The sequence below is a fragment of the Physeter macrocephalus genome, chromosome 21, assembly GCF_002837175.3.
Source record: "Physeter macrocephalus isolate SW-GA chromosome 21, ASM283717v5, whole genome shotgun sequence".
Lineage (NCBI taxonomy): Eukaryota > Metazoa > Chordata > Mammalia > Artiodactyla > Physeteridae > Physeter > Physeter macrocephalus.
This window is the reverse complement of record NC_041234.1, coordinates 8,689,059-8,704,693: the sequence shown is the minus strand read 5'-3', so window position 1 is coordinate 8,704,693 and position 15,635 is coordinate 8,689,059. Positions and strand designations below refer to the sequence as shown.

The following is a 15,635-nucleotide window of genomic DNA, read 5'->3' as shown; positions in this document are numbered from 1 at the left end:
GGTGGTCACCAAGCACAGAGGTGATCTCCCTGTGCTATGCGGCAGCTTCCCACTAGCTATCTAATTTACATTTGGTAGTGTATATATGTCCATGCCACTCTCTCACTTCCTCCCAGCTTACCCTTTCTGACAAAGACTTGCTCACAGACCCAGCCCGGTTCACAGGCAGGACTTGACCCTGTCTCCCTCTTCCCAGCTACCTCTAACATCGACCGCCCGTTTGCTCCTAAACCTATACATTGCAACGTTCAAAACCCAAAGAGCACACAAAGGCAGATGTCCAGGCATCTTGGAGGGGATAGGTTCCAAACATTAAGAGAGAGGGATAACGTTCTTCTGAATTTCTTTTTCAAAGTCTAAAGTTTTAGCCATTTTGAAAGAACTATTATGTGTGTTCAAGTACATAAATTCAAACCAGGCCTAAATGTAACCCACTTATTTATACAGCGCAATACTGCGTTCATACAGCATAGATTATTCTATACATTTGAAATTTTTTTGTCATTGCATTTCTCTCAAATTACTGAATGTCTACTTTATCATAATTTGAACTGGCCTTCCATGGGCTATTTCCAAGGTGTTTCCTCTTCTTAGCTTTATATTTACCAACATTACTTTCACCAATTTCAGAAAGGATACAGACAAAGGGACAAGCAAATATAGATGTTAATTAGTAAAAGTTCACCCATATAAATAATCTGCAGTTAAGATGCCACTTACCTGACGGAAAACAGGTGTTTCTATAGAAGTTAAAGGTATATAAAAAGAACCTCGGCTCTAAATTTGCTATTAATTTGTACTATGAAGAATTTCAACTCATTCCATCTGAATTACCACCAATTCTGAATTAGTAGATATGAATTAATAAAGTTGAATAGTATGAAGAACTGCCAAGAATTTAGAACCCAAACATCCCTGAAATACAACAATAAAAAGGGAATTTAAAGTTTCTCTGGCTTAGAATATTATAATGTAAACAACTTCAAAGTGGTAAGTAATCTGTAATCACTGAAAAAGGATATTGCTTTTTTTAACGTAAAACATATTGCGCCAAAATATATTAAACCTTCACTTTCAGCCTTAAGAGAAATTATCTTCTTATATTAAAAAAAAAAAACCGAAATGTTAGTAGGTCAGCTGAAGTTAAAAGTAGTCTTAATGGTGGCTATTAAATCCTGGAGACAGAATTAGAACTCTTCCCCTCCTACCACCCACACAGTTTCCATGAGTCTGGTCTGGCAAGGAAATTCTTCATACTGCCATGTTTTAGGTAACAAAAGCATACGTTTTTAAGACCAAAGTGTCCCCTCAACCTACGAGGGCAGAAATGAAGAAATATAAGAACCACCAGTTCTTTAGCATTTTTGCATCATGGTGCCCTTTGAGAATCTCTTAAATGCTATGCACCCTTTCCCCAAAAAAGCACACACATGCACAGACACATAAAATGTCACATGCAACTTGAGGAGTCACAGACATTCGCTCTGCTTCTATGAGAAGTTCTCATATGACAATATAAACAGATAAAACTTGAAAATCTATGTTTTTTTAGATGTCCGAAAGATTGCTTTCCTTCCTTCTTACTACTTTGAGTGTGCTTTCCTCTACTTTCACCCACTATGACTGATGCTGTTAGAAATGAGAGTGACTTTTCTATTATACGTGACTCTCTTATAGACCAGAGGTCCACCAATTTTTTCTGTAAAGGGCCAGAAAGTACATATTTTAGGCTTTGCAGGTCATTCAGGCTCTCTGGGCACTAATCAATTCTGCCACTGTAACAGAACACAACTGCAGCCATAAAACAAGTGGGTGTGGCTGTGTCCCAATAAAATTTTATTTACACAAAAGAAGCAGTGGACAGGAGATAGCCTGGGAGTTCTAGGTTCTCGACCCCGGAATAGAAGAATAGGTTCAACAACTCCACAGGAAGCAAAAAGACAAATACAGTTAGATCCCTAACTTACACGATCCCTAAAAATAATTCCCAGAAGGGTTTAAGACCTGAACAAGAAAAGCCAAAGCTTGCAACTTTTAGAAGAAAATAAGAGAGAATGTCTATGTCACTGAAGGAGGGAAAGGTTTCTTAAGGAAAAAAACAACACAGTGTACAAGGGGGAAGAAACCAAATATTTGACAATAAATTTAAAAACTTCTGCACAAGAAAAGACCACAAATAAAGTTAAAAAGGTAAGTCACAGACTAAAAGATATCTGCAACAAAAATGACCAAAAAAGAACTAGCCTTTGAATACCTAAGAAGAAATACTAAGAGACATACAACCCAGTGAAATAGGACCTATATGCACACAGGCAAATCACACTGAAAAAAAGAAAACTGAAGAGTTAAAACACATGAAAGGATGCTCACCTTAACTAATACTTGGGGAAATGGCAAATTAAAATCACATTGAGATACCACTTCACACTCAGGAGACTGGCAAAAAATTTTAATTCTGATAATAACAAGTGTTGACAAAGGTGTGGAACACTAAGGATGATGCAACAAGCATGTTTACAAGTATCTAAGAAGTCTAAAAATCCCTCAGTAGAAAAATACACAACAAATTCAAAAAGGTAAAATTGTATATCAAAATTATTCCCAACTGTTTTTAAATTAACCTCTGATTCTGCGACTGAGGGAGTCATGTATTGTAGTCCCATGGCCATAAATATGAATTTAGCTATTTGAAAGAATTAACTCGCTATGATAAATTAAATGACTGCTCCTACCAATAACATGTCATATACCGCTTGCAGATGTGCAAACTCCACTCCTAGTAATACGCTAGAGAAACTCTCGCACATGTGGCACTGTCTACTATAGCACCATTTGCAATAGCAAAAAAGTAAAAGAAGTGAAAATGAGGAAAGCTAAAAACATGGACAACGGGAGAATAAAAAACATCCTGTGCTATATTTATTCACTGAGATATTACACAATAGGTAACATGAATAAATCAAGTCTAAAAATGTATCAACATGGACATACTTAAAAATTGGTATACAGAGCAGGGATTTTCCCCTACTTTTTCTTTGGCAAACTGCAAAAAATATGATAGCATGACACATAAATGGTAAAAACTTTTAAGGCACCACATGTATAGGTACACATATTTGTTGTAAAAGCAAAAAACCCTGGGCAAAAAGGACAAAACCAACCCGGAGGGAGCAGTTACCTTGGAAGAAGAAAAGAAAAAAATGAGAGAGGGTGGGGAGGAAAGAGTCTTTAGTTGTCTCTACAATATTTTATTGCATTTAATTTTTTAAAACTAGGCTTTAAGAAAAAAGATTGGAAAAGTGAAATTTTTGCTTATTTCCAGATAAAGTTGAAAGTCTCCTTTAGCACTCAATTATAAGATTCTGTATATTCACTCATTCTCTTTTGCCGCTGACACCAACAAAGGCTACAGCCCTCCATCCCAGGGCCATTCTGAAGGGCTCCTGACAGGTGCTAGCACATGGCCAAGAGACTCCCAGGAAGGCTTACCCTGGGCTTGACTGCAATGTTTTCATGCAATGATTTGGACACATTTTCTAAATGCACAAATTTCAGCTCCAAACACAATTGAAAGCTAGGCAGTCTACAACTGGTTGGCAAGCAGGCTGGCAAAGACTCACTTTAGCCTACTGGGTGAGAAAATGAAAAAGCATGGGCTCTACACCCAAACACTAGAGCATGCATTCACTTTAAAATGCAATCAGAAATCCAGACCAAAAATCATTTTCTCAAGGGCAAAGAAATAACAGAGTGCAGAAATAAGACAATACCAATGCCAGTAAGTAGTAATTATTCCATAAAGACAAATATTACCATTACACTAAGGATTATGCAATGAGTATGCTTATAAGTATAGAGTAAGTTTTAAATCCCTCAAAAAAACCCCAACAAATTCAGAGGCAAAACTACACATCAAAATCATTTCAATTCTCTTTAGATTAGCCTGATACTGTGACCAAGGGAGTCATGGATTGTAGCGCCATGGCCAGAAGTGTGAATTTAGCTCTTTGATAGAAGAATTAGCTTGCTATGATACATAAAATGATTGTTCTTATCATTAAAACTTTTTATTCAAAGACCACCACTATTTAAACACTAAATACACTAGACTATTACAATCCTTTGGTCCTTTAATAATTTCAAAATTAATAAAAGTCAAAAATTTGGACAGATCTGTGTCACTAAATGGCTTTCACTATTGTTCACAGAAGAAAACCCTTAATTGATTAATGATCTCAGGGTGTCTATCGCCATCTAGTGAACAATCAGTTCAACTACCACACCAGTCACTTGACTACCTAGTCTGTTTTCTCTGTGATTTAAAATATATGTCCACTTACTGCTACCAACTTGCTCAGTATCTTTTTTATGTCTCCCTACACATACATTGAGAATAAACACAAATACAGATGGTATTTATATAGATTCACTTTCAAGTTATCTGTCAACCAGGTTTCCATATTACTTCTCTGGAAACATTGAGTTCATTATTTTTAAATAACTTGCACACCATGAGGTCCCTCATACAATTCCTTAACCATTAACTAATTCCTCTACCACCGAGCAATTAAAAATCATAGAAGAGTTTAAGTGTGAAAGATCACACCTGGGAAAAGACAATATTGATGTCCATTTGACACAACTATTAGCATTTTTATTATAAACCTGTTTTTAAAAGTACAATTAGTAATTACTCTGAGTACTCTAGCAGCCATAATACATTTGATTACAGAAATTATTAGGTCACCAGAGCCAAACCTGCATGATTCCAACAAACTGAGCACACACAAAACAGACTTAAAAATAAAAAGGGCGGGGGGGGCGGGGCTTAAGGCCTCCCCAGACTGTGTATTAATCTATATTCAAATGCAAAATTTTATAATCTTTCTCAGACGACATGTTACCAGGTTTCCTTCTCATTAATTTCCAATTGAACCCTAATCTAATTTATCCTACAAGGACTTTAAAAGCAATCAACTTCTAGGATTTTCAGGTTACTGTATTACTTGGTCTGCTCTATCTTAGTACAAAAAAGGTAAGTTTGATAAGTTACAAAGGTATTCCAAAATCTCAGCAAACTGACTCTCATTTTACACTTTGCTCCTCCTACCTCTTTAATAATCAAGAGATGCTTGAATTCACAAAGACCTAATAGTACGTACGGAAAAAAAACAGTAAACCCAAAGACAGATTATCACATAAAATACTTCCATCCGCCAGTGCTAATAATTATCATCAATACGTTACAATCATTTTTATTATAGGAAATAATTTCTGTACGTGGCTTTGAATCCTCTTCTAGAATAAGATTTCCAGGAAGCAACTGTGTAATTATTATTTCTCATTAACCTCACATTACTTTAAAGGTCCGTTTCCCATCGTTGTTGTATTTTTTATTTGTGGGAAGGAGCAAAGGCGAAAGAGACAAAGGGAAGCAGAAGCCAAGAACTTAAATCACATATGATTATTTCTAAATTTGTCTGAAGTTCTTTGTTTTTTAGTGGGAAGAGTAGGGTTTTTTAAAAATAGTTTAGAAAGATTTGTTGTTGTATTTTAAATAAGAAAAATAAAAATTGAGTTTAAATTCCCCATTAAAAATCGAGCTGAACAAAAATATTGCCATTAAAGTACAACGGATTAGGGGAGTGGGGGAGATTATTGGACAAATTTGGGGCTTATCATTATCAACAGTGCCCTTTTAAGCTTGTGGATTTCTGAGCCAATGCAGAAAATGTAACAACAGGGATTTCCCAACAGCAAGAGGCACTCTCCAAGGGAGAAAATTGTCAACTACTGCTTCTCATGAGAAACTTAAGAGTAACCTTGATCCAATCTCAACAGTCAACCCATGTATTATCACCCAGTTGGGGCATAGTGAGTGTACTTCCTAATACAAAAATAAGATGGTATTCTATCAGAAGCCACTGGATACATACAGAGAAATAAAATTTAAATAATTTTAAAGTAAACTTAGCCAAAGAAACTGAAAACATCCTTTCCTCACTTCAACGAGCCCCTAAAACACCTGTATCTTCTCAAGTAAAAAAGGCCCACGTCTCGAGACGAGTATAGAAAAAAACGTTCTTCTAGGAATAAGAGGCAGAATATAAAGCAACAGGAGAGCCATCCTGAGATGGAGCAGACAACCCCCATGTAGCAAAAGCCTTACAGTCAGGAAGAGCTGGATTCCCATCCAAAAAAGTCACTTGTTACACTTCACCTCTTTGAGTTTATTAGCTTCCTCATCTGCAAAATTGGAACACTCTTGCCTCTATCAATTGATTCTTATGGGGTCTTAAGGAAATAATGCATCTGAAAGCTTCTCGCATAATGCTGGTGTCCAATACATGCCTTGCCCTTCCTCACTGTGCCCTCAGCGGAGTGAAAGTAGGCTCCCAACAGAAGAGCACCTCTCAATATCCTGTTCGTTTCATGCCAGCTAGATCTGCACTGTCCAATACAGCAGCCACTAGCCACATGTGGATATCTGAGGTCAAATTTATTTTAATTATCATTAAATAAAACTCAAAATCCACTTCGTCAGCCAGCTATCAAGTGCTCACTAGCCACTTGGGGCTTGCGGCTATTGCACTGGGTATTGCAGATGGAGAACGTTTTCATCATCTCAGAGTACTATTAGACAGTCCTGATCTAGACCCTAAGCAGGGGTTAGCATTTTTTTTTTTTCTGGAGGGCCAGAGAGTAAATATTTTAGGCTTTGCAGGTCATGCAAGTCTCCACCTTGACTACTCAACTTTGCCGCTGTACTTGCAAAAGCAGCTATAGATGATACTTCAACGAATGAGTATGACTGTGTGCCAATAAAAGTTTATTTATAAAAGTAGGTGGCGGGCTGGATAGGGCCCATGGGCTGTAGTGTGCCGACCTCTACTCTAAGAGTACTACTCTAAGAGTACTCTGAGTCCACGGCCCCAGCGTGAGCATTCTGCCCGTAACCACTACCTCCTTAAGACCGAGTAGTCTTAAATCCACTGACAGAAATCAGTATTTTACTGGAGTTAAATGGAATATCATATTTAACATAACTGTTCTTTTACAAACTAAGGAAAACCCATGCACGTGGTGCTAAAGCAAATGAAGCTTTTAGTGTTTACAAAGGGACAGTACCTCAAATCTGTTTGGTATCTGGCCCATGTTTCTAAAACCTATTACTCTCAATCTATAACTCCAGTCCCGATATATCCCTGACACTGGGGACTTGAACTGATACATCCAGCTGCCTACTTAACATGCCTACAGATCTATTACAAGCCTCAAAGGTAACACATCCAAGATAAAACTCTTAATCTTTCTCCCTCAGATTTCTCCTTCTTAATAAATGGTTCTACTAGCTAACCAGCTAGAAGACAAAAATGGAGGCATCCTCCTTGATTTCTTCTTTTCCCTCACACTCCAACCTAATATATCTGCAAAAAAAAATTAGCTCCCTTATGTCACTTAGTTCTCATTCATGTTAGCTCCTAAAGAAGCCTTCCCTGACCGAGCTAAACTAGCCAGCCACCTTAACATTGTTTAGCCCTCCACCCTGTTTACTTATCTGCAGAGCATTACTTCTATCATATTCTCTTATTTCTTTATTTGTTTATTCACTTATTTAGACTCTGTTTTCCAGAATGATGCTCTCGCCACCCCAAGCCCATCTACACCCCCTGCCCTAGGTAGAATGTGAGCCTCATGATGCAGGGACTTTTTACGTCTTGCTCAACACTCTATCCCCAGTACCTAGAACAATCCATGGCACATAGCAGATGCTCAATAAATAAATATACACACACACACACACAAAATGGACGAATGAATGAATCCTTACTTAAAAAAGCATACCTGTCTCAAATTTGTCCTAAGAAAGGGATACTTGAAGCTGTATAACTAGGTAACAAACTTTTTGGCTCTCCTACCCCATAACATGTATAGTTTAAAATACTCTCATTTTTAGATATGGGACTGTTACGCCATTTACCTCCCTTCCTTTGTACGTCACCAAAGCAGCCAGTGGTTTGGCATAAAATCTGCTGTAGGAAAATCCCAGGCAGCCATACATACTGTTTGCCGTGAGCTTCAAAGCCTTCTGTCGAATGTCATACTGCAGGCCACACAAGGACAAAAGACAAACAAAAGTATTTGCAGATGCTTCAGCATTACATTAGATGCTTTCTAGCTCACCAATAAGAAGGGGAAACCCACAATAACCCTGGAAAAAAGAACTCTTAACATAATCAACCCATCCTCCCAGATCCATGATTCCCTGACCTCCTAGAATCAAGTAAACACAGACTCCAAAGTTCCCAGAAGTCAGAAGGATGTTGCTCAGATACAGTTCTGCAGATAGACGTGCCTTGTATTTTGAGGCATACAGTGTTTTTGAATGGTTTCCTACCCACCAACTTAAAATAAGCACATGCATTTGCCCACAGCATCAAGTTTAAATCACTCCTAGATAATCAAATTTTCAAAGGTGAGACTGTCACTCAGAGGTTGCTGAGTGGAAAGAGATACCTGAAGAACAAGGTCTGGATTTAAATCTTGCTGTTTCATTAGCTGTTTGACTTGTCTTCTCCGCTCTACCAGTTTCCGGATCTCTCTGGGCAAAATGCCCATTTCCAAGCTTGGATCTGGCAGCTCAGGGAGCTGTTCTTGTTCTCCATCCTGATGAACACATGATGAAAATTTCAGACAAATCAAAATTCCATGAAATGAATTCCCAAAATCATACGTTGTGGGAGCTTACCCCGTGATCACATCTTGAAAAGCTAATTTCTGGTCTAAGTAAAGGTCAACAAAGTGTGAGTGGTAGAAGAAAGACCTGAGAGGGCTGCAGAACAACTCAATACTGCCCTCTTCTCCTCCAATTCTCTCAGCCCATCATTCCCAGTACCTCCCCCATCCAGTTACTGACAAATGTAGGTATCATTTAAAGAGATGAATTTTTACACATGCTCCTTTCCCCCCTTCAACAAGACTGGGGAGCAATATGTTCGGGGAAATTGTTTTTTTAAAATAAAAACACTGGGCTTCCCTGGTGGCACAGTGATTAAGAATCCGCCTGCCAATGCAGGGGACATGGGTTCAAGCCCTGGTCCAGGAAGATCCCACATGCGCACGGGCAAAGCAACTAAGCCCATGCGCCACAACTACTGGAGCCTGCGAGCCTAGAGCCTGTGCTCCACAATAAGAGAAGCCCCCACTTGCTGCAACCAGAGAAAAGCCTGCACGCAACAATGAAGCCCCAACGCAGCCAAAAATAAAATAAATAAATTTATGAATAAATAAAAAGAAATAAAAACACTAAGAGAGATCTCTAAAATTTAAAAAAAGAGAAAAAAGCAGCTAAACTACTGTTAAGTCCTGTGTACTAGCAAACAAAATGCTATAAAATTTTTTTAAACTATGGGGAACCATAGCAATTATTGTAAATGTTTTAGACTGAAAGATAAAAACATAAATACTGTGCTTCCCTGGTGGCGCAGTGGTTGAGAGTCCGCCTGCCGATGCAGGGGACACGGGTTCGTGCCCCGGTCCGGGAAGATCCCACATGCCGCGGAGCGGGCTGGGCCCGTGAGCCATGGCCGCTGAGCCTGCGCGTCCGGAGCCTGCGCTCCGCAACGGGAGAGGCCACAACAGTGAGAGGCCCTCGTACCGCAAAAAAAAATAAAAATAAAAATAAAAATAAAAAAATTAAAAAAAAAATATATATATATATAAATACTAAATCAGCAGGTTTCTTTTAGGAATTTGGAGCCCATATTTTAATAGGCCATGACATTTCTAAAGATGAATACATGTATATTCCTTAGTATTTATGTGGTACCTTTTGTCTACAAATTGCTTTGCCATCAGTAAAATAGCAACATTTTAAGAAAGCAACCAGCAGTCTTCTTATATTAAAATTTACAGCAGGAAAATGCAGGGAAAGCATTAGAGCATTTTTCTCAAGCCTCCATTAATTCTATTAACAGGCTGCCAAGAAAAGCCAGGCACATTTGCCCTTTCACAGGTTCAAAATTAAAATAAACCTCTTGGCTTAAAGTATGTCAAGTCAATGACATTTGATAACCCAGTCTTTACAAAGTGTCTGATTTTATAAAGATCAATAACTTCAAATGAACAATCTCACAATAGTAACAGGGACTATTATTGTTTTCCAATAGAGCAGATGATGACAGCAAACCTATTAAAGAGATCTTGGTACACATTCCAATTTATTTACAGCAACTATGGAGGTGCAATAAAAAGTAAACGGAAAGGATCTGGAGTCAGGAAATTTACAATCCAGGCCTGGCTCCACCAGCACTAGCTGTTCTCAAGACCAAATAAGGCACTGCACAGGAAAATGATACGGAACCCATAAATTGCTACATGTATAGTATTTTTTTGATGACCTCTAAGGTCCCTTCCAACTCTGAATGTTTTCATATCCAAAATCCAAACTGGAAAACTCAAATAAACAAACTGGTGGCGGAGAGCAGTGTTGAGGGGGGGGTTGGCGCTGGATAATGATAATCATCCTAATACTGACACAGCAGCAGGACAAAGCCCAAAGAATATTATTAACCAAATGTAGTCACTACCTTGTGGGGATGTCTACTCAATACCTACTCTGTAAAATTATCCTCTAGTCCCACAGAAGGGCCCATCCTCAGCAGACGTATTTGTACTGGGTGAACACACTCCTGTGGTCATGGCTGATGGATGAGTGTGTTCACCAACTTAGGCAAGCCTCTAAGATTCTCTCTTCTGGGAATATGGAATTGGGACCGAAAAACAGCCCCCAAGCGTGTGGTTGGGACCAAAAGACATGTAAATTCAGGAGCTAGAGGGCAAACAGACGTCTTCTGCCCCATGTACAAAGAAGCAGAGAAAAACATACAGAGATAATAGGTTAATTTACATCTTTGACTGCTGGAGAACCAAATCTAATCAAATTCCCTACTGACAATCAATTGTATAAGCTTTATATACGAAGAACCACACATTAAGTTATTAAGCCCTACATAAAACTGTTGACTGAATGATCACTAAAATCCATGTGAGATAATTCAAAAAGATCCTTTTGAAGAGGATGTTTAATGAGTAGAATCATTAAGAAATGCTTTCATAGTCAAAATTTAAAAGCCTGAAAATAGCAAGTGTTTGGAGTAGAAGGGGAACAATTCACATACACGGCTGGTAAGAGTGCAAAACGGTGTAACCACTTAGGAAAACAATTTGACAGTTTCTTATCAAGTTAAACATACACTGCCCATGCAACCCAGCGAATTCACTCCCTAGGCATTTACCCCCCCCTAAAATGAAAGCACACATCCACAAAAAATCTGTACAAGAATGTTCACAGCAGTTTTATTAATAACAGCCCCAAACTGAAAACAATCCATACGCTCATCTCAGGGGAACAGGTAAGGGTGAAATACTTCTTAACAGTAAAAATGAAAGAACTACTAATAATGCAATAACATGGATTAATCTCAAAAACATTACATTGAACAAAAGAAGCCAGATACAAAACAGTACAGGGCTTCCCTGGTGGTGCAGTGGTTAAGAATCCACCTGCCAATGCAAGGAACATGGGTTCGATCCCTGGTCCGGGAAGATCCCACATGCCGCGGAGCAACTAAGCCCGTGCGCCACAACTACTGAGCCTCCCCGCTCTAGAGCCCGCAAGCCACAACTACTGAAGCTCGCGCGCCTACAGCCCATGCTCTGCCACAAGAGAAGCCACTGCAATGAGAAGCCTGCGCACCACAACAAAGAGTAGCCCCCGCTCGCCGCAACTAGAGAGAGCCCGCACACAGCAACGCAGACCCAACGCAGCCAAAATTAAAAATAAATTAATTTAAAAGAAAGAAAAGACAGCTACACACCAATAGCCCTTACGAATACAGAAAGAAACTCTTCAACAAAATACTAGCACATCAAATCCAGCAATATATAAAAAGCATTATACACCAAAGCCAAGTGGGATTTATCTCAGGGACACAGGATGGCCCTACAATCAATATAACACATCATATTAAAAGAATAAAGAACAAAAACTGTACAGTCAATAGATGCAGAAACAGTAGCTGAGAGAATCTAAAACTCTTTCATGATTAAAAAAAAAAAACAAACACTCAACAAACTACTGATACTGATGATATACTGATATGGCCTCATACTGATAAAGGCCAGCTATGGAAAACCCACAGTTAACATCATATTTACTGGTGAAAGACTAGATGCCTTCCCCTAATGTCAGGAACAAGACAAGGGTGTCTGGTCTTGCCGCTTCTATTCAACTGTATTGGAGGTTCTAGCCAGGGCAGTTAAGCAAGAAAAATAAATATAAGGCATCCAGATTGAAAAGAAAGAAATAAAACTATCTCTATTCACAGACAACATCATCCTGTATACAGAAAATCCTAAGAAATCACAAACTATTACAACTAGTAAATGAGTTCAGCAAAGTTGCAGGATACAAGGTCAATATACAAAAAAAATCAGTCATATTTCTATACACTTGCAATGAACAATCCAAAAATGAAATTAAGAAAACAATTCCATTTATAATAGCACCAAAAATAATGAAATATTTAGGAATTAATTTAATAAAAGAAATGCAAGACTTGTACATTGAAAACTAGAAAACATCTTTGAAAGACATTAAAGACCTAAATAAATGGAAAGACTCGATTTTCATGGACTGGAAGACTTAACATCGTTAAGATGGCAATATTCCCCAAACCGATCTACAGATCTGATACAATCCCATCAAAATCCCAGCAGGCATTTTTGCATAAATTGACAACCTGATTTTAAAATAAACAAAATGTGAGATATATCCCTACAATGGAATATTCAGCAATAAAAAGGAATGAAGTACTAATACATACTACAACAAGAATGAATCTTGAAAACAATATGCTAAATGAAATAAGCCGGACACAAAAGGTCACATATGACCCCATTTATATGAAATGTACAAAAATACACAAATCTAGAGGCAGAAAGATGAGTGGTTGCCTAGATCTGGAAGGGATGAAGGGATAGAGGGAGGTTACACCTAAAAGAGATAGGGTATCTTTGGGGAATAATGAAAATGTCCTAAAATTGATTGTAGTGAAGTTTGCAAACTCTGCAAATAAACTACCAGCCATTAAATTGCACACTTTAGATGGGTGAATTGCAGAGTACATGAGTTACATCTCAATAAAGCTGTTAGATAAAAGACACAGAACCAGTCTGAGTCTCCTTCTACCCAACCCTCCCCCCTTTTTTGACCACTAAAAAAGGATAGTGTTATCTTTTAAGAGGAAGAAATAGAACACTGAGCCCTTTGGTTATCTTCCTTCTTTAAGCACTACTTTTAATCTCAATTTCCAGAGTTCCCAGTTGAATACAAACCTCTGTAACTTTCTGTGCCTCTGAAGCAACTCTTTGCACTGTTGTAAAACAAATGTTGAATTCCTGAATGATGGAAGGATACAAACTGTTGAAGTCCAGAAGCAAAATGAACTTATCATAAAAACCTGCAAGAAAAAAGCCCCATGTTACAAAAAATCTTTTAAAAAAGTAGATCTGGCAAAATGTCATATTAGAAGTAATCTATTATGAAACGATATACTATCCAGAGCTGTGAGGTACACAAAAGGAAAAAGGGAGTCAACTACCACTTTGTAAAAATGACTTAGATTAGAGTGAAAAGTCAGGTCACAAAAGAAGAGATCCTGTCTCGCCCTGAAACCCAAGCAGTCGCCAAAGTATGCCATTATTATAGGCAAACAGCTCCCCATATCAATTAGACAAGTGCCATATCCATTTCCAAAAAATACTGTTAAATTTTCCTTCAAGAAAGCATTCCTTCCCACCTACCCTCCACACCCCCACTCCCCAAATGTTTCATGAGCTATACCAGTGAGTGGTTATACATTTTTTTACAATCACACCTTCAGGGAATAAAACAGGCAGCCCATTTACCTGTACGCAAACCGCTAAGATCAGACATGAGATGTACACATAAATGTCAGCAGTGGAACGATCCACCCTTTTCACTTGCAAAGGGTGAACAGAAAGCTACTATATTTCTCTAGGACATTTACAAAGAGTTATCTTCACCTTGAGAAGAAACTGAATAAAAATAAATGTCCACAATTAAGACAATAATAACAACAGCAAGCATATATTGATAGCTTACTCTGTGTCTGGTACTATTATTCCTTAAATCTGTGTGTGGTATTTTTCTTGTCGTCATTTTAAAGAAAAGGAAACTGAGGATTACAGAGGCTAAAACAGGCAGCCCAAGAGCACAGAGCCAGAATTCAAGGCCAGATCTATCTAACACCAAAGGACAAGTGATCTGTTTCATTACAACTCACAATAAAATCACTTTTGTCAAAAATGTCTCCTACTCAGAGTTCAAGTTACTTGATAAAATTGACATTCATTCCTGTACAACAATGTGAATACAGTTAACAACACTACTCAACTACACTTAAAAATGGTTAAGATGGTTTAAAAAATTGTTTTTAGGGGCTTCCCTGGTGGCGCAGTGGTTGCGCGTCCGCCTGCCGATGCAGGGGAACCGGGTTCGCGCCCCGGTCTGGGAGGATCCCACATGCCGCGGAGCGGCTGGGCCCGTGAGCCACGGCCGCTGAGCCTGCGCGTCAGGCCCGCATACCACAAAAAAAAAAAAAAAAAAAAAAAAAAAATTGTTTTTAATCTTTTCTAGCTCTGTTTACCACAAAACATCTTCTTTGCCATTCATGATTACAGGAAAACAATTATTCTCTTGTTAAAGTTCAATTTGGTAGTTACTGCCTGTACTTTAACTTTGCTGTCCAATTGCACTGGCCCTCGCACGCTGGGCAGAGGCGGAGCCCAAGAGTAGATGGGAGGAGACAGAGGCGCTCCTACCACAGGACAAATAGGTTGGCAGACTGCACAGAGCAAATCCTCCAACCTACCCCCTTTTTGTACCACTCATGAGCTAAGAATAGTGTTTATATCTTTAAATGGTTGAAAAAAAATTTAAAAGACTATTTCAATGATATGTGAAAATTATACAAAATTTAAATTTCTATGTCCATAAATAAAGCCTTCTTGGAATACAGCAAAAAAACCCACAAAAGATTCACATTAACTCCATGTTAGACTGGCAAACAAGATTTTCGCATGAACGTGAGAAAATAAGGTCATTATGAAACCTATTCACTAACCTACAAAACACAACTCAGGCCTTCTAGTTTCTCAAGCCTGGCTCTGCATTAAGTTCCTTAGCATCAGGGGCAAATCGAGCCGCTGTGTTGCCTTACCAACTTTGGGGTCCAATACCAAGCCTCCAGAATAAGCTGCCTTCTTACGTCCTTTTTTGTATTTATTGGTATCTCCATCAATGTCTTCATCTTCATCTCCCTAATATCAAATGGAAAGATAACTTCACCAGCCAGCAACTAATAGACCAATTTAGAAAGTTTATGATCCCCCTCCCACCTTTCCAACTGCAGTACACAGTTCTATTGAACATTCTGTCTAACATTACTTTTAGTTAGTGGTCCTACCTCTGAGGAAAGACAGTTATTGTAATATTTTCATGAATCCTAACGAATGCCAAGCATGGTAGTTACCGAAACAAACACTATATC

The 15,635-nt window shown here is 38.4% G+C and overlaps 1 protein-coding gene and 1 non-coding gene across 5 annotated transcripts in view; both read right to left on the bottom strand.

Moving 5' to 3' along the window:
* The window catches only part of POLA1 (DNA polymerase alpha 1, catalytic subunit), a 299,996-nt gene that overhangs the window by 233,780 nt on the left and 50,581 nt on the right, over window positions 1–15,635 (bottom strand). For all 4 annotated transcript variants that reach the window (XM_007107041.4, XM_007107040.4, XM_028482923.2 and 1 more), the window contains 4 exons: window positions 15,306–15,405; window positions 13,399–13,523; window positions 8,518–8,667; window positions 7,982–8,104 (listed from right to left, as the gene is read on the bottom strand). In XM_007107041.4, the coding sequence (XP_007107103.2) occupies window positions 7,982–8,104; window positions 8,518–8,667; window positions 13,399–13,523; window positions 15,306–15,405 (498 nt within the window). The remainder of the gene's footprint in view (window positions 1–7,981; window positions 8,105–8,517; window positions 8,668–13,398; window positions 13,524–15,305; window positions 15,406–15,635) is intronic.
* On the bottom strand, window positions 14,013–14,142 carry LOC112062022 (small Cajal body-specific RNA 24). The gene has a single exon (XR_002890497.1). It is a non-coding gene; the product is annotated as a small Cajal body-specific RNA 24 (non-coding RNA).